The sequence below is a fragment of the Microtus oregoni genome, unplaced genomic scaffold (genome assembly GCF_018167655.1).
Source record: "Microtus oregoni isolate MIOR12 unplaced genomic scaffold, Mior012 000008F_ref0000371, whole genome shotgun sequence".
In the NCBI taxonomy this organism is placed as follows: Eukaryota; Metazoa; Chordata; class Mammalia; order Rodentia; family Cricetidae; genus Microtus; species Microtus oregoni.
The window spans coordinates 58,314,121-58,339,844 of NW_024543067.1; the positions used below are offsets into that span (position 1 = coordinate 58,314,121).

Genomic DNA, 25,724 nt, shown 5'->3' on the forward strand with positions numbered 1-25,724 from the left:
CCCAGCCCTCACCCCTGTCTCTTTCCTCTGCACCTTAGGGCTCTAACTTCCCACTGCTCTCTTGACTTTTTGCCCACTCTGTTTGTAATAGATCAACAATCCCAGCCCAGGCTTCCTGGCCTTTGGGAGTTCCTGAAGGTCATAATGGAGGTCTGTATTATCAAAAAAGCCCAAGAGAAGTAGGTATGTTTGCAGACCTGCACATCTATCTAGTAGAGGCTAGACTGTACGCAGCTAGCCTAGACACCACCTCTGCTCTGTGCATCTATCTAGCAGAGGCTAGACTGTAGGCAGCAAGCCTAGACACCACCTCTACTCTGGGTTGAAGGAATACCAGAATGGCTCTGCTAGTTACCTCTCTCTGGTGAGACGCTGTGTGGGGTGGGGAAATACCCCTTTGGTTAGTTAAAATCAGAGTGGGGAGGAACAAAGCAATTGTTGCTTAATCTTTAGTTGGTTTAATTGACAGACTTTTGAAGCCACTCTTCAGGGCTAGTGGTGATGGCAACACCTTACCTGTGGGCACTTGACTTGGCCTGTCTGCTCAAGGATAACTTCTTTGAAAGTACAGACCAAGCCGTACTCAGCTTCGGAGATTTTGTGAGTGAGCACAGCGCCAGACACACATCAGGGGGCAGGGGTGGGAGGCAGACTGGTAATTACTGAATAGAAATGAATCAAGTAGAAAGGCAGATGGTCTCTTGGCTGAGGGGCTCATCAAGAACTCTCTTATCACAATCTGGAAGTGAAGGAAAGGGCCATAGCAACCCAGACATTAGGGTGTCTGCTGGAGGGTGTGACTGGGGTGGGGTGGTTTATACCAAGCAAAGTTGGGAAATTAGGGGGTCATCTCAAGAGACCGGATCCAGCTAGTCCCACCTGTGTCCGCAGACCCCATTTCTAGGGTTTCTAAACAGCTGCCCCATCACCAGGCGAGGCATCCACACACTGCAGCCGCTCTCCCTCTGCCTCAGCTGCTCAGCAGCTCAGCAGACAGCATTTCCATGGGAAACAGCAACTGGAGTGCAATTACACTGCCACAGATTGGCCTCTGTGCTGTGATTAGCATTCCCATCTTCTGTTCCCTGGGAAGCCTAAGGGCAAGAGCTTGGGGAGGAGGCACCCTCGGGAGCTGCAGCTGGAGGCCCGAGAAACCCCGCTTACCAGGATGGTGGTGACGACCAAGGTGGTGTTGAAAAGACTGTCGGAGATGTTGGAGGCGTAGAGACGGCTGTCCATGCTGAGGCCCTCTGCCACGTGCCACTGGCCGATCTGAGGAGACCAAGGAGAGAGCATGGGAAGACTCGGGGAAGGGACAGCCTGGGCTGCAGGTTACTGGACTTGAGAATGGCAGAGGACAGTGCTCTGTTGTGGGTGAACACCAGGAGAAAGGGTTGGGGTGTGGAGGAGCAACAGGCTAGACCAGAACTGGAGCACACGATACAGGCTGAGAGTCTTGAGGAAAGGAGGATGTCAGAGCAAGGAAAGAAAGAATCCAAGACTTGGAAGAGATGAGGGAGAATGGAGAAAAGAGTTAGGGCTCTAGCATGGTGCAGAGTTCTGTCAGCAGAAGCGAGGGGAAACGGGGAAGTGTGCTATTTCCAAGCAGGGCAAAGACACGAGGCTCTTTTGCTTTGGCCTGCCTTCAAAATTGGCTAAGGGAGCATTGTGGCTCATGTCTTCACTTGCAAGGCCAAGGCAGGAGGATTGCTATAAGTTTGCAGTTACCTGAAGCTACCTGGTGAGTTCAGGGATAGCCTGGGCTACATAGTGAGACCCTATCTTAACAAACAAACATGCAATCAGGAGAATAGATAGCAGATGAGAAGGAACTAGCATGTGCTAGGCCTTTAATGAATGTTGGCCGAGGGCTCAGAATGTAGCTCGGTGGTGGAGTTCTCTCCTGACATGAAAGACGCCCTGATTTCAGTCCTTGGTACTGGAAAGCCCATATGAAATCACATTACTAAAGGAGAAGAAATCTATATGCTTATTGAATGACTGAACAAATGGCTGTGTGAATCAGTCAGAAGAGGGAGAGTCAAACCCTGGTCTCCTTAATTCATTAGCTCACCATGAAGCTCAGTCAGTGTCCTTGATTGGAAATGGGAATATTCCACTCCCTTTCAGAATGGACAGATCTTGTAGGTACCAGTTTGACACTCCAGACTCCACTCTAACCAGGAGGATAAACTAACTGTGCAATTTCAGTGATGTTTCTGAGCCCCCTAAGCATGTTTCCTTCTGTGTCAAATGGGAATAACAACAGACACTTCTGGTGTCCGTGGTGAGGATGGGTTTAACCTGGCACCCCATAAGTGTTATTTTCCATTTCATTCCTCTACTCTGTTTTTAAATTGCCTTTTGTTTTGTTTTTATCTAATGTAGTTAAAAAGATCATTTATATACAGGGCTGGAGAAGTGGCTCTATTGCTAAAGCTTTGGCTGTGCATGAAGCTCTGAGTCTGGATCCCTAGCATCCATGTTAAGATAGAAAAAGCCAGACACAGTGGTGTGCACCCTTCATCATGGCCCTAGGAAGGCTGAGGTGGGAGGATCTCGGAGGCTAGCTGGCCAGTCAGTCAAGACAAATTGGAAAGTTCCAGGTTCAATGAGAGTCCCTGTATCAAAAATGAGGTGAATCTGGCCTCCATGTGTTCACATACAAGTATATACACACTGAGAGACACACACAAGCATACACGCTAACACACACATGCATACATTACATACATATATGCACAAATAAGATATGCCCTGTTAATCAAGTTTGGCGGACTTCAAACTTGTGGCAATCCTCCTGCCTTGACTTTGCGAGAACTAACATGAGCCATCATGCTCTCTTAACCAGTTGTTGAGGATACAGTATATCACCGTGGGCTATTCCATCATCCTGACAATCTCCAGGGGGTCTAATGGACCACTTTTGTAATAGACCTTATATTACATAACAGCTATAAATAATGCATGCATATACAATACACACATATTTGATCCCAATATAATTCTGCTGGCTAGACCCCAGGCAAGTCACTCCCGTTGCTGAGTAACTGGGTTGGCACCCATGAAAAATAGCTGATGGTTGCCTGCATGCCCAGAGATGCACAGAGCCATGTCTCCTAGGCACCAGAAGCAGCTTTCCTGGAAAGTTCCCATGAGTCCCTGCAGTTGCCCTATTGTTCTGTCCCTGGAGCTAGGCTTTCAGATGCTCTAACAACAAGGAAGGCTTAGCTTCCCCTCTGACCCCATCCTTACTTCATGGAACAAAAGGGCTCAGAGTCACAATGCAGAGATGCCAGCAGCTTGCCTTTATGTTTTGGAGAAGGTAGGGCATGCAGAGGACAGGCCCCACCAGGACCTCCCTAGAACACTGGGAGCTCTGCTGGGCCTCCAGGACCATGCATGAATCCATGGTGAGCTTTAGGGGTGGCAAGGAGTAGATCAGCAAAAGCTCCTCTCCACACCTCTGGAAGGATTCCAACAGAAAGGACAATTTTCTCCACTTGTGCAATGGCGTGACAGTTCTATGTACGCTATGCTTTGTTTTATATACAATAAGAGCTCCTGCCCAGCTTGCCTGAGAGCTCACAGCCCGTCAGCTGAGAGACCTGAACCTTAAACCCTGCGTTTCTACACCCTAGATGAATCTTCCCACAGAAGTCTGCAGAGCTCTGCTTTCTGAACACGGTAGGTGCATTTTTACTTCCTGGTGTCTCCCCGCAACAACCTTGTGTATGTTCAGACCTCAGCACCTTGCTCCTGGCCATGAAAGCAGAGAAAGTCACTGTCTCCTATGGGCACTTTGCTCTTGCTGGCCCAGCACGGGCAGAACACTGACAAGCTGGCCGTTGGCTTCTGGAGCTCCTATTGCCTCTCAGAGGGACCTGTTGGGACATTGTTGCCTGGTCTCCCCCTCCCACACTTCTCTCTACAGGAACAAGGGTGAGAGGATGAAAGCTCTGCTGTGAGATTTCCAAACAGAGGGGGGTGGGGAGTAATTACAGGACACCTGTGGTTCATAGACCCCGGTCTATTACTCTGAATCCTCCCATCATATTCCGGAGGCGTCGTGGTGTTTCTACTTATTAATGAAGAAACATGCTCAGACGGGTTTAATGGCTTGTCTCCTGAGGTCACAGCTGGTAGCTGTGGTATAGGTTCGAATCCAGAGTGGGGTTCTAAATCTTTGATCTTTCCCGACTCTGTTGATGTCTTTTAAGGTGAGGACACTGTGTGTGTGTGTGTGTGTGTGTGTGTGTGTGTGTGTGTGTGTGTTTAATCTGAGCAAACCAGACTAACCAGGGTGGCCTCGAGAGCCCTCAATAACCCAGTATGAGCTTTAGTACCATAACTATCTGCTCTCTGGTCCTGACACTCCATAAATCCAGCAGGAATCTCTCTCCTCCCAGGGGCTGCTTTCCTGCCTTCAAAATGTGTAGAATTGGCTCCCTGTGGTCTGCTAGGCCTGGAAGAACGCCACTCGGGCAGGAGGAACATAAAACCAAGCAGGCTGGATGCCAGCATTTGGATGTTTAGGACGAGACCGAACTCTTCAGCATCCTATGTTATTCCCGGACTTACACTTCACACCAGCAAGGCCACCTGCTCAGGGCAGCCCCGGCTCCTCAGCCTCACTCAAGCAACAAACTAGGCTCCTACAACAGCCACCGGCAGAAGAGAGTTTTCCATAGCCAGATCTGACAGCCTCGCTCTGCACCCCCCAAGTCTTCACCTCTGGAGACCAGGCAAATAGACTAATTAGCCCCTGAGCTCCAATCAAGAAATGAAGCTCCCACCCACTCTCCTATCAGCCTCGAGAAATTAATAGAGCCGTCAGGGCCAACAAAGTGCTTTGGCAGCCATTAGCCAGAGCCATCTAATTGCAGATAGACAGTGGGAAGGGGAGCGATGGTAGAGCCAGGTGCCCTGGGATACAGGCTAATTGCCCCACCTACTGGGTACCATCCATGCCACACATGGACGGGGTGGGCAGGAGATGTCACTCTCTTCTCACAGGAGTTGAGCCTTTAGCTGCAGCCAAATCCCCTTGCTCCACCTCACTGACACCTGTCTCCCCCCTCCACATCAAGCCTTCTGCAGGCACAGCTGGTTTGCCCACATGCTCAGAGCAAACCACGGGATCAGTTCACTTCAGATCAACCTCCCCCCCCCCCCGCCCCCGTTTGTTACATTTGCTCTGCTTTTTCACCGTTTTAGAGGCCCGAGAGGTTGCAGTGAAGGGCGGGAGAGAAAGCAAGCATCTGGGCAAGAACACAGATGACCCCTATGTTACAGTATCTTAACTCAGGGAAGAAGCCCTCCGTCGCCTGGGCAGATGGAGTCCAGCCTGTGCACAGCTGAGCATGCAGAGCTGATGCTGGATTTCAGCCTCTTCTGGCCCTGGAGCATAGCACCATCTGCACCATGCAGGCCATGGCCCCAGGGTTGGGGGACTGACTCTCTTTTAACCTGGCTTCTCTAGTTATGAACGGTATGACCTCGTGTAAATTGCTTATCTCTTGGAGTCTATTTCCCCATCTATAAGATGGGGATTTACATAGCATCTGCTGCCTTAAAGGGGTTTTAGATTAGTTCAAGAACTGTGGTAGTCAGTACCCAGTAGAGTGTCCTTGTTGGGGGCAAGAGGCAGAGTTTCTTCTGTGTCCTCCAAAGAGTGCCACACTGGGATCTTAGCTGATTAGACAGATTAGGCCTGTGCCACCAACTTTGGTTTTCAGACAGCAGTGCCACCATGAGCGACTTAGTCAGGAAGTCAAGGGATAGGAGCAAGAGTCTGGGCTATAGCAGTAGTGCAAGTTATTCTGACACTTGGCTGGATCATTGCAGAACACAAGGACCAGCTGTGTGACCCTCAGGAGACAGGGAATGACTGTGGTCCAGAGATTCACAAAGATGAGGGCACACTGTGACAGGAGGAGGTGTTTCAAAACTGGCTCTTTTGGAAAAAGAGATCCCAATTCCTAGCCGCTGCCAATTTCTATGGTATAAACATTCCCAACCAATGTCTTGTGTCATAGAGAGCACAGAGCCGAGGAGACATGTGCAATGGCCTCTCCGCAGCTAAAGCAAGCTGGTTTTACCACACAACAGGTGCCGACTCTGCCACCAGGCACCAGCTCGGGCTCTCAGGTGCATAGTAAACTTAGCTCACTCTATTAGAAAACAAATTCAAGCCCTGGTAAGTCAATGTATCCAAGTAGCAGAATGGAAAAGCAGAAAATTTAGGATGCTAAATAAGACCCGGACAGTGCTTGATGGTGATCATAGCTGTGAGAACCACTGTGTAGCCAGGTATGTGACACACACCTGTAATCCCAGTACTCAGGTGGCTGAGGCAGGAGACTCACTGAGAGCTCAAGGACTATCCTGGACTACATAGCAAGTTCGAGGCCAGTCTGGGCTATATAGTGAGACCTCTGTCTCAAATTTAAAATAGTAGATAAATAAAACTGTGTAGTCTTTCTAAATATGGACTTGAAGGCTATAGAAAGAAACACTTTCTGGTGGAGATGCTTAGTCAAATAAGAAAATGCAGGCAAACACAGCTAACACAGAACAGAATTACCCATGCGTAGGAAGTATCATTTACCCACAAATCCCCTAGGGATACAGATCAATATAAATTAATAATTTTCTTGTTCCTTTAGGCACTGAATTTTGCAGGTCTCAATTATGCATTCAAAAATATAACTTCCTTCCTAAGGGAGCTACAGGCTCTTCTGTTGTCTTAACAGAGTGGCCTTTACCTTAAAGTGAGGCATGTTCATTAGGAAGCTGTGTAGACACCATGATGTTGGTCTACTCCTGCCCCAGGATTACTGCAGTGTGCCGGCCACTTGCTGTATCTCTCCACCATTGTAACGAGAACCAGTCAATACTCCAGGTGTACATCTCTTTCCTCATGGTGGGCTGTGGCTTCTGCTTCTAGCAGGACAACTGATTCTGAGGCCCTGTCCTCCAGGAGCTGAACTACACTTAACACTTCTGGGGGAAGCAGCCAGTGAACCGGTGGGAGAAAAGATTAGGCAAGGGGTAAGTCTATAAGGGCTTTAGAGGATGGGCTCCGTGGCTTGATTAGGAGCGTTCCATAGTCCTTTGAGAAGCCATGACTGTAGTTGAATGCACAGCAGGTACTTGGATTTGGCCTTCCACGTGGCCCTCAGTCATCATGAACAAGCTGGTTACTACATGAAGTAGTTGTTCGGGGGCCTGACCACAGGTACCTGCGGAGGCTTCCTGACCACAGGTACCTGCGGAGGCTTCCTGCCCTTACTATGCACTCATCCAAGGGCCTTGTTCAGTGCCTCACTTCTAACAAAATGGAATCAGGAGACCTGACTATGCTGGCACCTAGTGCTGTGATCACAGGACCCTGTGTGTCTCCACACTCCTGATGAACCTTTGGAGGACTAGAAGACATTCTGAGCATCTCTATTCTGGTCCTTACAAGGCAGCAGTCAGTCATGTCCCCAGAACTGAGCCCAAGAGTCACAGTAGCCTCTGCTTAGAAACCATACAGTTCTTTCCCATTTGGTTTAAAGACAGAGACAAGAAGCCACCCGGCAGCCTGTCATACCTACAAGGCCCCATATACCTGCTCCCCGTGATTTCCTCCAGTTACGCCCTGCCAGGGTCATTACATGTGCCATTCCTTGTCTAGAATTGCACCTGCTAGGGGATGACAAACCATGGCTTGCAATTTGGCCCACTGTCTGTTTCTACAAATAAAGTTTTATTGACACATTCACTTCTGCATAGTCTTTCATTCAGAAGGGCAGAGCTGCAGCATACTGCTAAGGCCCCTGCAAAGACTGAGCACTCACCATCTAGATGTCAAGGAAAATGCTTGCTCACCCTCATCTACTTTTCACCTGCTTCCTTTAGGCCTCTGCCTGAAGACTGCTTCTTCCAGGAGGCGGGTCTTCTCGTCCATCATCCTTCTGAACGTCTGAACATGGGATACTGCTGACTGCCTGTCTGTCTCACTATGTCATAAGCCTCATGGGGGCAAAGATAACAACAGCTTGGGTAGCCTGCCTCTTCTCCCTAGGGTTTAGCGCAATGCCTCCCATCTCATAGATGCTCAATTAATATAACCGAACAAATGCACCAGAAACTTTATCTTATTTAATCCTTAGCAAATCTACAAGGGGTAGACCATTTTATACTCATTTTAAAGATTTTTAAAGCCCTGAATACCAGCAAGGTTGGGTAATTAAAGTCTCCACGGTCACACTCTGATAAGCACCACAGTGGAGATTCAAACAGATTTTCTCAATCACCAGAACACATGCTCCTAACCACTGTGTTATCTGGCTAGAAAGGGTCAAGACCGTAACCGTGGGAATGGGTTTAGCACAGGGCCTGGCCTGTTGGCAGAGCCTGCATAAACTTTACCAAGCCCCCACCCCCACTTGCATCCAATGGTTTCCTTCTCAACTGTCAAATAGGAGCCCTCAGGACCTTTTCTGGAGTGTTAGGGACTTGTAAAATTTTCAGCCTTCTAACTAGCATCCTTTGCTGCTGCTGGGAGCCCTGAGGACCCTGGAGCTAGTTTCCTGCTGAGATACTCAGGGGTGTCTTTTGGCCACTTTGTTCTTTCTTAAGTAACTAAAAAGGGATTGGTTTTTCAGCCCCAAGGGACTTGCTTCCATCATTTCCCACGTCCGCGGATGAGCACACAACACTGTTACACTTAACAGTTTACGCACATTTAGACAGTTGCTCTTTGTACTTGGCACCAGTGGGACCCAGCTTCTTCTGCAGCGGCTGATGAAACCCTAAGCCCTGCTCCAAAGTCAGAGGTTTCAAATACTGGTTTCTGCTTTCTGTGCCCTGGCCCATGTAGTTTCCTTTCATAAATGCTCCTGCTTCTGAGTAGCAGCCCTGTCATTATTCCCCCCTGAGACATGCATTGGTATGTTCGAGGCGGTCAAAATGCCTGAATTCGGTACAATCATGTGAGTTTTTGCTGAATAAATTAACAAAACTGAGACTCAGACATGTCAAGTAACTCACTGAGTGTCACACAGCTGATGTGGATTGAAGTGGGACTGGAACTCAGATCCTATTTCTTGCTCTACTAATGGGCTTAGGATAGGTGTAGGCTGTATTAACCTTGAATCCCAAGCCTCCTTCTGTGCTTCTCTGATCAGTGTGAGCTTGTTCATTGACTCCAGTCCTGACCCACATGAGTGAGGTGGGCACGAGCCCAAGCTCTTTGCTCAGAAGTGTGGCCCTGGGGAATTGAAGAGGCCTCAGAGTGTCCATGTTTTCTTTCCTCCTATCCAGGCATCAGTCTCTAAACTTTGCTCACTCATCTGAAATGAACACAAATGACAGGACCTACACATATGCTATAGCTTGAGTCTAGAACAATCCCCGGGGTCCTGTGCATCTTAGCTGGTGCTATTGGGAAGCAGAGGAAATTTTAAGCCATCTAAGCCAAGTGGAAAGTCCAGCTCCCTCCTCACTCTTGAACTTTTTGACCACTGCCATGAAGTGAAGGACTTTGCTCACCCTACATTCTCTGCTGTGATGGACCAAAATAGGCCCCATGCAGCAGTGGTTGATGGTCCATCGACCATGGACTGAGCCTTTCAAGACTGAGCCCAAATGACCCTTTTATCTTTAGAAGTCAACTGGCCCAGGTGTTAACGATAGTCACTGCAAGCTGGCTGGTGTAACGTCGTGCAGTGTTCCTGGTAAGGAGCTAAGGACCTTTGCTGAGCCATAAGCCCTGCAGAGGTAGGCAGCATATGACTGTATCTTAGCTGGGTAGATCCGAAGTGATCAGATGTCAAGCTGCCTGGTTCAAGTTCTACCTTGCCGGTTGTTTACTGTGTGGCCCGAGGAAGTCGTTTTTGCCACCTGAAATAAGCCTAATCCTCCCATCCTTATCCACTTAAGGGGATCCCCTAAGGTAATCACAGCTGTAGCAAAGTCAAGGCCACTCAAATGCAAGGTCTTCATAGTCTAGTTCTTTCCTTCCAGGATGACCCAAGGTTTGGAACCATAATCATTTTTAGATTCCAGTTCTGAGTTCTAGGTCTGGAGTTCTTATTCTGAAGGATGCTTGTGATACAATATGCACATCCATGAGTGCCTGGAGCATCTCCATATGGGATGGTGAGGTGTCACTCTGGTGTGAGACATTAAGAAGGAGATGCTAGGGATGACCTGAAATAGGTTAGAGTTCCCACAACCTTGGTGGTACAGCTATGTAACTTGACAGAGATCAGCTTAAGGGGCTGGGGAGATGGCTCAGCCCAGCAAGCAGGAGGCTGTGAGTTCTCATCCACAGCATGCATGTAAAAGAATCCCAGTGGGGTGGCCCATGCTTGTAACGGGGCAGCGCCAGGGGAGCAGAGACAGGCAGACCCTTAGGGTTTGCTGGTCCGGCAGCCTAACCAGTGATCCCCAAGTCTCAGTGAGAAACCCTATCTCATACCCAAAGGACAAGATTACCTGAAGAATATCTGAGGTTGACCTCTGACTCCCATGCATACATGTATGTACACCCCCAACACACACACACACACACACACACACACACACACACACACACAAAACATTAGCTCAAAATATTAGTACTATCAGCCTCCATGATGAGTATCTGGTATACGGGAGTAATGTTCATTAGCTTAAAACCCAATGTGTCTGCTCATAGAACAGCTTATAAAACACAAGAGCAGTTTGGGGTCATGAGAAAACACCAAACTGAAGGCCGGAGTCAGTTGGGGAATAGAGGGAGTTGCTGAAGTCTACCAAAGGCCTTATTTTGCTTAGCCACAGGAGACACCCAGATACTCACTGGAGCACTTAAGTACATAATGCTGCAAAAATTCCAGGACAGCAGCAGTGCCCAATGAAAGTAAGAGATCAAAACCCAGCGCAGGGAGAGCCAGGAAGATCCACGACAGTGCACTCTGCCAGGACTTATTTCACGCCTTCCAATCGTTTTGTCTAGTAAGCGTCTTATTAAACATTGGCTACAATCCACTTGTGAGTTATGAAACCAATTGAGTGGACCAGCACCTGCATTTAAAAGTGGGATCTCGTGTAGAGTGGACACAGGTGCAGTCCACGAGCAGGGATACTGAATACTGCGTGAGTTTGGGTTTGTGTTATGCATAGGTGGGTATTCATGCATTCTGAATTGCATCATCCATGCAAATTACATTCAGAATATGCAAATGCATACCATCAGGGATTTGGATAGCTTACTTGTCGACTACTCTATCTTTAGTACCTAACATAGTCTTTGGACAATAAGTCATGTTTAATGTGTATACTGTTGACACCCATGAACTCCTAGTTTCGGTTACTCACTGAACTAAAGGCTATTAGGAAGTTTTGTTAATCAGTACTTTTGGGCATCCCCTTCCATGCCAAAGCTGTGGACCGAACATTTTATTATCTCATTTGATCTTTCCATCCATACTGCAGGGAGATTTTGCTACCATCCCCAATTTACATATAAAACTAGGATTTGAGAGGATTCAAATGCAGACAGGACCACCACGATAGTACACTATCCCAGGATATTATAATTTTCCAGGCTATGGATATATAATTAATCATTTGACAAATATCTGAATTGTTAGTTTATCCAGCAGTATTGGCTATAAGCGTTCCTACATGAGAGCCCACATCCCTTGGTCTCCCTGCTTTTGATTCTGATTTAGTATGTAGAAAAAACAACACTCCCGGAAAGTGAGACCAGGCTACGGTTGAGAAGTTAGGGAGCAGAAGGTTTGGCTTCTGGACCTGGCTTTGCTGTAAACTCCTTTGTTTGAACATGGATCCTTACAGCTACAAGTCACCTATTACTGTCTTAGGAAGGGCTGCCCGTCCCTGACTGGACCATGGGATTTCTCATTCATCCTTTGAGAAAACTCATCACACTTGGAATCACACAACTCTTCTGCCATCATTTATGTCGGGTCCATTTTCCCCACCAGACATTTCACTCTTTGACAGACAAGAGCCCTAACCCCAGTGCCTAGTGTGGAATCAGCACTTGCTAAAGTTTTGTCTATGTGGATTAGTTCTCCTTTTGTGGTTTCAGCTCCAAAGCTGGTGTCTGGTTTACTATGGGTGCTCAGTAAACTCTATTGGCTTGAATTCACGTAGGCAAGTTAGTGCATTTAGTCTTCAGTGATCAAGCCTCAAAAGAATAGTGTGGGCTAGCCTCTTCCAATTCAAAGAGCTGCAATGCGCAGTTTTTCCAAGTGCCTTAAACCTGAACCTGGGAGGAGATGGGTCTGAGCAAGGCAATGGGGCCACTGAAAACGCAGCTTCCTGGGCACAAAGGTGAATCAGGTGAACATTTAACATATGTGGCGACAGAAAGAACCTTCCCAAAATGGAATATGTTGTCCCGCAGGTAGTGTGTTCTCTGACATGAGACATTTAGTCAATATTCTTCCTTATGTTTGCAGTAACTCAAGAAGCTAGTTAGAACATTGGTCTACAAGGCTTTTATTATGCCATCCATCCCACACCTGGACATAGGTTTTATCTCTATATCAAGGCAGCTGGCAGGAGGGCAAGGCCTGGAGGGGCCTTGGACATGGTAAGGAAAGAAAAGAGCAGGACTATGGAGCAGAGAAAGGCTCTGTAGGAACATTCAGACATTCCCACAGGCTCGTTCCTGATCTTCTCTCCTGACTGAGTCTCTCTACAGCTGATTCTCATTCTTTGTTGTTCCTCTGGCCTATATAAAACTGCCACACACATTAAAGTAGGGAATAGCAAATCTTTGCTCCCAGGAAACACACAGAGTTAGGTTCCTGTGAGCTTCTGATCAGAGCATTCTTATCAATGCATCAATATTTAATCTTATTAATTTACGTGTATCTCTGCTTACCAATGTTCCATCTAATTCATATTACTGATTCACTCACAAGCATAGCAGACCATAGATCAGGCTCATGGGAAGCTATCAAACATAAATTGACTCCATAGGCATGGCACAGTCTTTCTTATGCATAGGAACATGGGACAGCATGTCAGCACTGCATTGTGGGAGTTAGTTTAAACAGAAAAATTACTAGGGGAAACACACTCACACACACACACACTCACACACATTATAGCACTCAATAGTCTGTGAAAAAGACACCTGTTGGAAATATTAGCAGTAAAACATCATAGCAGAACATCCCCAAGTTCAAGATCAGCTGGGAATGTGCACACTGAGTGAGTCAAATTTTTGCCTCTCCACATGTTTATAAAATTGTTGAGTACTGATTTGGGGTTTGCAAAAAAAAAAAAAGATTTCATCAAGCAATCAAACTTGCAAATACAGATCTCACAAATAATGAGACAATTACACTTGTCTATGCTGGACTATTTGGCACTCAGCAAGCTGTACTCAGATTTCCAGTCATGATCTCCAGCCTCTAGGATGTGACACAGGATTTGGTCACCATCCTTACTGCCAAAAGTCCTCCACCTCGGCTGTTCTTGAAGAAAGTTGTGACAGATAAATGTGGCACCCAAAATAGGAGTGGTGCTCATGCCCCCTGTGCTGGCTCTGATTGCAGGTGGCACCCCACTGATGTTCTCACAGATTTAAAGGACTCCCATCTCTCAGGGCCTCAGTAGTACAACTTCCCATCGAAGGATCAGAAGGATGCCCGGGTTGCCTATTTGTTTGGCCAGAACAAAACAAACTTAAAAGATTCCTCTGCCTGTATCTTAGCTCCCTGTATTTTTTCTTTTTAGAGACAGGATCACTAGCCTAGGTTGAACCCAAACTCCCCAAATGATGACTTTGAACTTCTGATCCTCCTGCCTCTACCTCCCCACATGCTAGTATCCCAGGCAGGCACCACAATGCCTATTTCTGCAAACTGACAAGAAACCCAGGGCTTTTATGCATGTTAGGCTCACTCTGGCAACTGAACTATATTCCCATACACCCCTCTTTCTGTTTTTCCAAGACAAGGTCTTGCCCTGTAGCCCAGGCTAACCTTGAACTTGCTTTGTAACTCAGGCTAGCTTCAAGACCGTGGTCCTCCAGGCTTACTTCCCAAGTGTTACAACTGTAAGTATAAGCCACTGTACCTGGCTTCCCTTTCTAATATAATTGAAAACCTTCCAGGCTCTCTTCCAAGTACTTTAGGGATGACCCATTGGCCATTCTCATACTGATACATGACAAGGACATGGCAGAGTCAGCAAATAGGAACACTTTCTTGTTCTTCCCTCTCTGCCTCCCAGAAGACTGGAGGCATTTCAACACGAATCACTGAGAAATCGGTTGGAGAACTCAAGCATGCTCAAAACTTTTCATCTAAAAAAATTATAGCCAAAGAACATGACAGCCAGGCCACGCCAGCTTCATTTGTTCAGCTTACCAGGTAAGAAGTGTCTTGGAAAGGCTCATGCCTTGACTCTGAGCTCTGAGTCCCAGGTGCCAACTGAATGGATGCTTTTAATAAAGCATCTGGACTGGAGCAAGCTGCTCACTCTCCATCTTGATATTGAAATCAGCACTTGGGAGGCAGAGGCAGGCGGATCTCTGTGAGTTCGAGACCAGCCTGGTCTACAAGAGCTAGTTCCAGGACAGGCTCCAAAACCACAGAGAAACCCTGTCTCGAAAAACCAAAAAATAAATAAATAAATAAATAAATAAATAAAATCAGGACAGCACCGTGGCTTCTGCGCTCTCAGCCCACGGCTGGGAGTGGCCTGTCCCTAGCTGGGTGTGGTCTTGAGAGTAGGAAAGAACAAACACCTGGGGGAAGAGGAGGGATTTTGAATGTGGGCGTGTCTGTGGCTCTTGCCTTATCAGGGCTATGTGCGCTGGGCCCTCAGTATACTATGGTTTCTCCTAGGAGTAGCCATAACTCAGGTTCTCTTGCCTTTATAGCCATCCATAGCCACCACAAAGTAGGGCTGACGGTCAGAGAGTGGCCACAGGCAGAGATAGAAAAGTACAAACTTAGAGACAGAAGAGAAGTGGGCATGAACCAGTTGGCTGCCTGCCTAGCACGGGCAGGTATTCATAAGCCCTCTTCTAGGGCTGGGTGGCTCCTGCAGGAACAACCCCACATGTTGAGGCTCCCCTTCCCATGGTTGTGTCCTTCTCTCTGTCCTGAACAAGGCCAGAATTTTCAGGGGATTAAAGGGACTATCACTATAGATAGAGAGACATAGAGACATTGCTTCGTGAGACAACAGAATTAAAAATTACGCAGTGTAGTAGAACCCTGAAAGTACAGCTGTAAACAACATTTCATCTTGTTCTCAATAATTTTATGGTACCTAAGAAGCAGAAATTATAATGATCCTGATTTCACTGAGGAAAATGGAACGTGGCATTAGGAACTGGGCGTGTGCGCTCAGCACTGACTCCTTCTCTTAGGCCACATCACCTGCCCTATCGGGTAAGACAAGTGCTCCCTAACACTCCACAATCCGCCTTGCTTCTTTCTCCTGGATAGTCTTGCCTGTACCCATGCCTCTGGCCCCGGCTTGCTTTTCATTTTGAGGAGCTGACTGCTGCAGGCTGTTTCATGGCACTGAATTAGCAGCTCCCCCTCTTCTAGCTCTCCCCCTGCATGAGCTGGCTGAAGGGGTGCGGGAAGTGTCGGCAGGAGCTGGCAGACTTCCCCGGGCTGATCTCAGGCAAAAGCGTGATGGGGCACATGACAAGAAATAGATTTCAAATGCAACACTTGAAAATCCCACTCCTCTGCCCCAAATCAGCCCCTTGTTCAAAAATGTAAGGACCTCTTAATTTGTTTGCTGACGTGTGAATGAGCCTCTGCAGCCGCTGAATTTTTCAGCGGAGCCGATAAACAGGAGTCCCTATGCTTTGGAGGAAAGAATCAGATGTTGGGGGGACCAGAAAGCTGCAAAAGATAACAGGCCCTTTAGGATACAGCCCTCAAAGCCAGCTCATCTGCTCCTTGAACTTGTCTCCTTGGGGCTGTCGGGGGAACAGCCGGAGAATCTCTCCTGGGAGAAGGCATTAGAGAGCCTTTTCAGTACCGGGACCTGCACTGAGTGGAGGGGAACGGAAAGGTTAAAAGAGACGAATCCGTTGTTCCGGGGACCTTTTGAATCAAAAACGGAAATGCTGTTGCCGAGAAGCCGTTTGGCACATGGAATCTCTCTTGAAGGAAAAAGAAAAAGTGACTTTTGAAGGTCCTCAGGACTCTACCTCCAGGTCCTGGGGCTCTGATGTCCTTGCTGGCGCTCAGCACCCTGAGACCTGGAAGGCACACTCGTGTGGCCCCTGCACAGCCACCTCTCTATGCCCCATGAGTACCAATTCTCATCTACTGCCACATCCGCTCTCTGCTAGGCTGGCTGGGCCAGGCTCCCAAGTCCACAGTCCTGGACGGATGTTGTGGTGAGAAGATGCCACGACAGGGAACACAGACAGGGCAGTGGTGGCAGGGCTAGCTTTCTGAGCTCAGCGTCAGAGACAGGAGTAGGAGGGACCAAGTCAGAAATGAGGTAGGCATGGGCATGATCCCGAGGCACCCTGCATGTCCAAGGCCCCTATCACCCATGACTACCGGGGGCAGAAGGTAGAGTAGGAAAGAACAGGACAGATGGCGCACTGGAAGGACCACACTCATCACTCTCCATGCAAATGGGGTCACTAAGGGCTTTCAAGCCCAATGAAACTCTCATACAGCACTGCCTTCTAGAGACCTGGCCTAAGTGCCCTGCAGCTCAGAGAACTGAGGCTGCTCTAAGAGTCGGTGCCGACTGCTTCAAACTCCGTGCCGATCCCCCTCTCCTGGCTCCTTCATCAAAAAGAAGAAATGGGTGACCCCTCAGTCACCTTCAAAGCATCCCCAAGCCACCTCCCTGCCATGAGGAGCTGCAGCCCGAGTTTCCTCATCAAAGGCAGAGCTGGCTCTGGGGGATGGCAGACCCTGCGAGCTCCCCAGCTGGCCTGCTCTCCCAGGTCTGTCCCCCTTGCTGGGGAGCTGGCACTCAGGGCTGCTGATTTCCAGCAATCAAACCCGGCTCCAGCGCCCTGAGCCAGGTCTCAGCAAAGACAGCTTCAAAGGAGCTGCATATTTATGGTAAACTCCTTTCTCAAATTGAAAATGTATCAGACAGTGACAATCACAGGATTCTCAGAGCTGCCTTGCCCACTGGCAAGCCGGCTGAGCTGTCACAGAGGTTACTCAGAGTTGGAGGGGATGGGGACAAGGGTGTGGACCTGGACAGGACCTCTCTATGAGGCCAGGAACCCTCCAAATTGTCCCTCAGCTCACATACTGGCAGTGAGAGCGCAGTGGGGGAAGACTGGGGTCAGGAGGTGGGGAAGGTTGCGAACCCCACCAGGTCCTCTCAGAGGAACAAAACCACTTCCTAATCTCGGCTGTTGATGGCTGTAATAAGGAATTCTGCTGCTTCTGCACCCCTCACGGGTGCTACAGAGCCAGCAGGGCGGATCCCCAATGTCCCAGAAAAGGGGCAGACCTGCCTCTGCATGGGCTGCTCTCAGGAAAGACGGCAGCTAGACAGAGAACACGGGGGGGGGGGGGGGTGCTGACCTTTGAGGCAGTGAATGGCGACCTGCAGGATCATCAGGAAGTTGGCTCTGGGTTTCCTTCTAAAGACCCTGAGTGACCCTGCTTGCAAGAGTGCCTTGGATACGCCATCTCATCCATCCTCCTGCCTCTGTTTAGAAAAGTGTTGACATCATCTCTGAAACAAGCTCTTTGAATTCTGAGCTTGTCTCTGCTTGGGAAAATAAGGCTATCAGCCCACAGCACTACTTTCTTGGCCCTCTCAGGCCAGCCCTGTCGGTTTCTCCATTTCTATAGAAACAGAGCCAAATGGATCAGCTGTCCCAGGGAAGGCTGGCTTGGGTCTAGCTTCTATGAAAAGTGTACACACAAAGAGCCGAGCAAATTGCTAAGGAAGACAGCAAGTAGAGTAACTAAATGACCCCAAGGTCCAGAGTTCGGAAGGAAAGGGACATTTTAAAAATAAATTCCAGTAAGCAGGCTAATGTTGTAAATGAGAACTACGGATCCAGTCAGTGGGAGGTGACAGATAGTCCCCATGGTCTCAATGCATCCTGTCTGTAGTCTTGTGCGTTTGTAGAGAGCTGACAGCCCCCAATGCCTTGTTGGTGAGAGTGGTAAGCCATATTCTGTGGGGAACAGGTACAGCCCACTGCTCAGCGAAGGGTAAAATAAGTGGTGTATAATCAGAGTACTCTAAGGCAATTGCAGGCTGCAATTTCACCCCCCTAAGATCACCAGCTCTTAAATGGAGCATGGCTCTTTTATCCTGCATCCCTGGCCTATGACAAAGAGTAGATCTTAAAAGAAAATTTTAGGCTAATTCGGGAATGGAAAAATGAACGAGTGAAGTAAAAGCAATCTGCTTTTCCATATCCGCAGAGCTGGCAAGGGAGAGAATGCAGACTATTCTGGAATGTTCCATCGGGCAGAGTTAGGAGGCAAAGTACCCAGTACCTAGAGGAATCTGAACTGTATGTATCTCTGGCTAATTCTCTAGCCCGGGATGGGCTCACCTAAAGGCTGCAGGTGTCTCCTTCCTATCCCAGTGCAAACTGCTCTTGCACTGGGTTAGAAGACTAACTAAGAAGGTTAAGGGTGTTCTCTGTCCCACATTCCCGGTAAACACGGCATAATGGGTAAAAATGGCATTTTGAGGAAGGTCAGCCCGAACTGGGCTCTCCAGCCTGACTCTTCCCACCGAGGCGAAGGATACATTTCTTTATCTCTCCGCCTTAGTTTTTCCTCCTACAAGATGAGAGAACAGCTTTCATGCCAGGCTGATAAAAGGATGTAAAAATTTAAATATATATGTACACCACCCAGCACAGTACATCATGTAGGCGACAATAAATGTTAGCTATTATTATGATGTCAGGAGAGCCAGCTTTGCACATAAGTATAGCCAGTCGAACACAGTGCCAGGCAGAGCTATTTTCAATCATCTTTGGATCTTGTGAGACCAAATATGAAAGGTTACCATCATCACTGTACACAGAAAGAAAACAGAGCCCACTCCGCTTGGGATACACAGCAAAGCAATGGGGGAAAGGCGGGTCTGCATCTTTAGTTGGGGATGTCAAACCCCGAAGGCTTAATTAGACATGTTAAGCCATTTCCGATCCTCAGATGAAAGGTGTGCTCATCTTATTATAACGCTAACAATGTTGCTCAGGGGAAGCTCACAGCCTCTGATCTTTCGACTAAGTTAAATGAAGGAAATTATGGGTCTTCTAAAGAAGTCCTTTCTTTCTTTCTAGGTTCTTTCAAGGGGGGTAGGGGTCCCCAGACAGGAAGGGAGACAACGCTATTGTAACACTCCCCAGCATATCTTTGGGGGGAGGGCAATAAGAAATAACAGTATGGTTTGAGACCCTCAAGGATGGATTCAGGCAGCGCTATTGACTCCTATGCCTATAAATAATGGAGAGATGGTTCAGAATGCCCCCTACAGGACAACATAGGAAGCACACTCCTCCAAATGCACTGTAGTGGAAGTTACCAAGATGGCAAACACTCCCCATGCAGAATCAAAATAGTAATTTTTTTAAATGGTAAAAAAAACGAACTCTGAATTCTGAAAGACTATTTTTAAAATGGTAAAAAACCCTTTAATCAGCCACCAGCAGGAAATGTGGTATTTTGTTCAGACATTTTACCAATTATAGCCCACTGGGTCCCTGCGTGGAGCTTTCTAAATAATCAAAACCAGCTCTTAATAGTAGTTCACCCAGACAGAAGAGAAAGAACAGGACCGAATCCAAGTGAGATGATGCCATTACTAAAGAAAACCCATCCCAGCGGGTGTTAGAACCTAGCGCCATTTCGAATGGTGGCAGATGTCAGCAGAGTAACAGAGCAGAAGTCTGTCTGGGGAATGTCAGGTACCCACGAGCAGGAAGGGGAAACTAGAAGAGGAGCCCAGAACATGAGTTTTGGAGTTAAACAAACTTGAGTATGAAATCAAATCTTCCCAAGTTCTTGGAGACAGTAAGATTTGGACCGTGCGTCTGTGCATGTGTGTGTGCGTGTGTGCATGTGTGTGTGTGTTGCATGCATGTGAGTACAGCTATGTGCACCCCTATGCACACATTTGATGCACACATCAGTGTCTTTCTCTATGGATCTCTGCTTCACTGCCCTGAGATAGGGTCACTCACAGTCTGAAGTCCCTTGCCCATTACAGCCAGGCTGCCCAGTCAGGGAAACTCTAATGCCTTACTTGCCTCTGTCCCCCAGTGCTGGGAATTGGAGTCTTGCATGGACACACCCAGCTTTTGACCTCAGGTCCTTGGGTCTTCAAGCTCGCGAGCCAGTGCTCTTTCCCACTGAGCTGCAGTTTCTTACGGATGAGCTGGTGTGTCCTAGAGGGCTCTCCTCAAGAAGAAAAGCACTCTACAGAGTCAGCTACACAAAAGATTCCTGAGGATCTGTCTTCTGCCTCTTGTCACTTCCCTTCCTGCACCAACATCACCTTGGATGGGACTGGGAAGATATCAGAGCAGAGGTACTGACATTCCTCCCATCCTGGGAGAGACGTCTAATTAGTTATCCCCCACTTAAACCATTTCTTCACCCTGCAATAAGCATGGAAGGACACCCGTCAAGAGGCAAAGATTGAGCGATGATTGGGATGGGACCTGGGGACCGGCACTGGAAAGCTGCGTCTGTGCACGTGACACGTCACACGTGGCTTCCAGTTGGTGCTCATAGCAGCTAAAGCAGAGAGCAGCGGGACAGTCGCCAGACTTGTCAAAAAGCTGAGGTCTTTAGGAAGATGCTCACCATCCACTTTCTAAGTCCAGGCAAGACAGAGTGTCCCTTAAGGAAGCCGAAGGTCACTTAATGGTCACTTGTGTGCCAGATTCCATGTGATGTTAGCTCAAAACAACGGCGTAGTGCACACAGAGGTCAAACAAACAAAAGAACTCTATTCTTAGAATGCACAGTATTTGCTGAAGGGTAGCCTGTGGTGAGCCCACCATTCTAATCACCCATGTAGGTTCAGTTAAGCTAACAGATTTCTAGAGCACGCTGCTGTGCTGAATGAAACTGCATAGCTATGGAGTCCCGGGATGCACCTGCGTTTGAGAAGCCTACTGTTTACCACTAGTGGGCGCTGTTGATGCAGAGGCAGCCACCACTATGAAGAAACCCCCAGGGCAGACTCCTGGGTTCTGGCCTGGCTCAGCTGGAAATGATACCTTGTGGGCAGGACTGATGATGTTGATTCCTTTCCATGTTTATTATAAACTGTGTATTTTTAAAATTCATTACTGAAAAACATTTTAACAGAAAAAAAAAATCCTTCGTAGGTCAGGACTATAGCTTAGTGGTAGATTGCTCGCCTAGTATCTACTATATATGGGACTCTGAATCTGATCCCTGGAACCACAAAAGAAATCTTTATTAAAATAATCTCCCTTATTTTTCATTGTATATTAGATGCTATCTCCATCTCTGAGGCCCATGTGAACTTGCTCTGGTTGCCATCTTTGCTTTTACAATCTCTAAAAAGATACAATATTTCAAGTCCATTTACCTTTTCTATGCATTTCTGAGAACATCTTAAAGGGGCTTTCACCAATAAAGTTAATAAGTGTGTATTGCTTTTATCTGTGCGTAATGGTTATTTGATCAGTACGCTTGTTTAGGATCCAGGTCCATGCAGCCCTATTGTGTTCGTCTGTGATACTGGGAATCGAGCAAAAAACAAGCCACTCTACCACTGACCTCAGCTTCCCTCCCTTCATCTAGTTTTAATATTGATTTCTTCCAGTTTTTTAAAATATATTTTATTAGTTCTTTGAGGAATTCATACGGTGTGATGTGATTGCATTCACTCTCCTTTCCCCAGCTCCTCCCAAAAGCCAGCTTGAGTGGCAGCTAAGATAGAAGCAAAATGAAGACGGAGAGAGGTAGTGAGCCCCACCAGCTCTTTGTCAGCTGGAGGGTGGACAGGGGAAAGGAGGTGACATGAAGGAGGCCCAGGAATAGGGCTCTTTCTTGGATCACTCTAGGGAGGAACTGGGGTTCAGGTGGAGGCTGGCAAAGGCTGGGCTGCGCTCTCGGGAGTAGATCTGAGGTTGCCTGAGGAGTTTGAGCTAACCACTCCTCCAGCGCTATGCTCGTCCCCCTCATATCCCTTACCCAGTTGTATTTTTCCTCAGGGAACTTAGCAGGCTGGCATAATGTTCCATGTGTATTTTTTTTGCCTGACATCTGTCCCCTGCTAGAGCATATGCTGCACAAAAGCAGATCTTTCTCATCTTAAGCCTATACCTAGAAGGGAGACAGCAGTAGGAGACACTCAACAGGTATCAACTTGAGTGAATGACTGCTCTCTATACTCCAAATCCCCCAAGAAGATTGGGGCTCAGGGAAGAGTCTCCCTGACAATTTTCCCAGAGGCTGGCAGCCTACTCATTCGGGGATGATGAGCCATGGGGCATGATTTGAGCTTAATAGTTCTAAATTGCAGCTCTCATGCTCTTTCTATTTTTTTTTTCAACATCACTTACTCTCACCAGACTGTGAGCTCTCTCCGTGTAAGGGCTACGTGTCTGCGTTCCCCAGGCCCCGCGTGATGTCTGACACATAGCAGATGCTCAGTAAAAGACCCGTTAAATAAACGAAGGAACCACCATGGTGCCAGCTACCACCCCCCCCCCCCCCCGACCTTGTGCCTGTCTGAGACGATGCGGGAAGTACCACCATCCTGTGCAGCTCCCATCCAGAGCTGGATGTGCTGCTGCTATTCAGTCCCAGCCAACTTCCCTTTTCCTGGGACTCCTTCCTTCCTCTCTGTTCTTTCCTAAGAAGAGTGACCCTCCAAAAAAGTCACTGATCACCAGGAAAGATCTAGCTCCCCGAAACCCATGTAAAGGTCAGGGAAGTCCCTCTTGGATGCAGGGATGATGTGGCAAAGACAGATGTGATGGGTTATTGTAGGGTTCCATGAGGATCACCCTGGATACCTATTGACCAGATCTGTTTCTGGGTCCTGTCCTGGGCCTCCCTTCTCAGTCTCTCATGGGATAGACTATAAAATGGGGACTTTTAACAATTACCAAGGTTAGTTTTATACATAAGTTATCATAATAGTTAAGGGCTTGGGCTTTAAGCAGAGCATACAAAGACTCCAAACCAGTTCTGCCATGACTTAGTAGTTCAAGGACAAATCAGCCATAAACCTCCCAAGTGAGGACATTGATTAAAAAGTACCTATTTATAAGCGAGACGGAGGGATGAATCAGTACAATGTTTCCCCTACAGACATGAGAACCTGAGTTCAGAAGCCCAGCACTCACATAAAGAGCTAGGCACAATGGCGTGTGGCTGCAATCCCAGCACAAGGGTGGTGCAAAAAGAGCACCCTCAAGTCTCGCTGGACATCTAATCAAGCTGAACTAGTGTGTTCTGGCTCAATAAGAGACCCTAGTTCAAAATATAAGATGGGGAACTTTAGAAATAGATATTCAACACCAACTTCTGGCCTTCACATACATGCACATATATGTGTAGACATATGAGCACACATATGCACGTATATATGAACACATACACCTTACACAAAGTACCTATGTTTTTAGAGCATAAGATAAATGAAGCCATCTGCTTTGTAGGCTTATACACATGCTACACTTAGCATGGCACAAAGATTATGGTAAGTGTTCAACATATGAGAGTAGCCACCATGGTGGTGGTGTTGGTGAAGGTGAAGATAACGGTTCTTTCTAATTTGCTATAAGGATGGCTATTTGAGCGCTACATTGGGACATCCCCTCATCCAACCACAATGACAGTTAGATCTTTAATATGCCTGCTTTCTGCTGCAATTAGTGTCTGACTTGATCTTTCCAGTCTTTCCTGACTCGGAGAAGCCTCTAAATAAAGGAAGCTGATTATTAGGGAATGGCAGGGATAAAGACTTTTAGAGAGACACTTGAAGTGGTTGTCAAAGTCTGTTTCCTCTGATAGAGGACTGGAGAAAAGGGAACAAGAGTGCTTAATGGATAAGGAAGAAACAGAGAGAGAATCAAAGTGCTCTGAAGGGCATAGCATCCCTAAAGTGATGGAGACAGCGACAGATGGAAGAGCAGAGGAGGGGTTGGCTGGAGAAAAGCAGGACAGAAGGGGAAGTCTACCCCAACACAAAGATGTCCTTGCCCACATGGGATCCACCCTTTTCCTCATAAGTTGGGCCCCTGGAGTCTAGCGGGGATCCAGGGTTGGGAGAAATGCCTAATGCTTTCCATTGACCCCAGAAAAAAGAATAATCCAATAGTGGAAAGGGACTGGGCATTCCTTTCTAAGTGACTCCCCTTGTCTCCTCCCTCCACAGGGCATGCTGACTGGGGCAACAGTTGACAGCTGGAGGCCACTGGAACTAGGGACAGGGCAAAGGACAAAGAGGAGGCACCCATCACCTTGGCAGCATAGGTAGGCTTACCTGCCGGAAACCATTCCTGGTGAACTGTAATATTTTCAAGGCATAGTTGGACCTCTGGCCTTTGCTGTTGAATTCAATGTGGCCGGTGAGACCTTCCAATTCTACCTGTCCAAGAGAGAGTGAGTTACAGCACCAAACAGGCTCCACCAAATCTGGCCCCAAGCAAGCATCCCTCTTACACGCTACTTCACCGTGTTGGAAACCTCTGTTCTGTCTGCTCTGAAGCCACGGGATCTGAGTGGAGGAAGAGGGGCACATATCCAGTAACCTCAAGCCAACTGTGTAAGCCGACAGGAGCCACCACTCTGCCTTGAGCTCAGATTCAGCTTTTCTTTTCCCCTAGCCATGGGAGGAACTGTAACCAGCATCTTTCCCTTTGGGGAATCTGCTGATCCTGAGCCTGCAGGAAGTCAGGATACTCCTGACTTGTTGCAAAAGTCTAAGACCCCTACACATATGCCTTCTCTCTCTAATGAGAGATGTCTTTTTCATGGGAGAAAAACACTGCTGGAGAGAGAACTCTGGGGAAAACCAACACCAGCTAGAAGTCTGCAGGCTGAGTCTCCCAGGAGCCGTAGGTTCCAGCAGCATGGTGTCCTCCTAGCTGTGCGGAGTTGTTCAGGGGCTACCACTGGGCAGGGGCCGGGTTGCAAGCCTGGAATTCGGAACCCCTTTCTAGTTTAAAATCCAAGGACTATTTATTGTCTTGGGAATAAGCTAGCCATGGATTCTTGCCAAGAGCAGTAAGTAAGCAAATGGGACCCTTGGCTCACTCAGTTCAGGTGTTTTAGCCAGGGCTGTAACCCACCAGGAAAGCCTTGGCCAAGCATCCCATCCCGGAGGCTGGGCACAACCAGGCCTTCAGCCGCTCCTCACCATGCGCAGGTAGTTCATGAGGCTGGTGCCATGCTGCCAGATCTGGGCTGAGCCACAGGACAGGGGCTTCACACCAATCTCCTGGCTCCGGTTCAGTTCCTGCACTGCCGTCACCACAGCGTAGACAGCGTCAAACAGCAGGGCAGAGGACAGCTGGGAGCAGCAGAGAGAGTAGAGAAGTAGAGAAAGGAAGAGATGGGGGAGGGAAGAGAGGACATAGAGGACCAAGAGGGAAAGCACCCAAAGGAAAACGAGGGGGCACATTCACTGCCTTCCGCCCACTCCTTCCTCTGACTCCACCCACGTCTGCTGTCTGCCAGTGGTCTGCATCCTACTGACAAAGACTGCTCTGGGTTTAAGCAGCA

At 47.9% G+C, this 25,724-nt stretch overlaps 1 protein-coding gene across 2 annotated transcripts in view; it reads right to left on the reverse strand.

Moving 5' to 3' along the window:
* Grik4 (glutamate ionotropic receptor kainate type subunit 4) overlaps positions 1-25,724 on the reverse strand; it is a 426,914-nt gene that overhangs the window by 75,291 nt on the left and 325,899 nt on the right. For both annotated transcript variants that reach the window (XM_041657560.1, XM_041657559.1), the window contains exons 10-12: positions 25,360-25,512; positions 24,484-24,588; positions 1,165-1,272 (exon numbers count right to left, since the gene is read on the reverse strand). In XM_041657560.1, the coding sequence (XP_041513494.1) occupies positions 1,165-1,272; positions 24,484-24,588; positions 25,360-25,512 (366 nt within the window). The remainder of the gene's footprint in view (positions 1-1,164; positions 1,273-24,483; positions 24,589-25,359; positions 25,513-25,724) is intronic.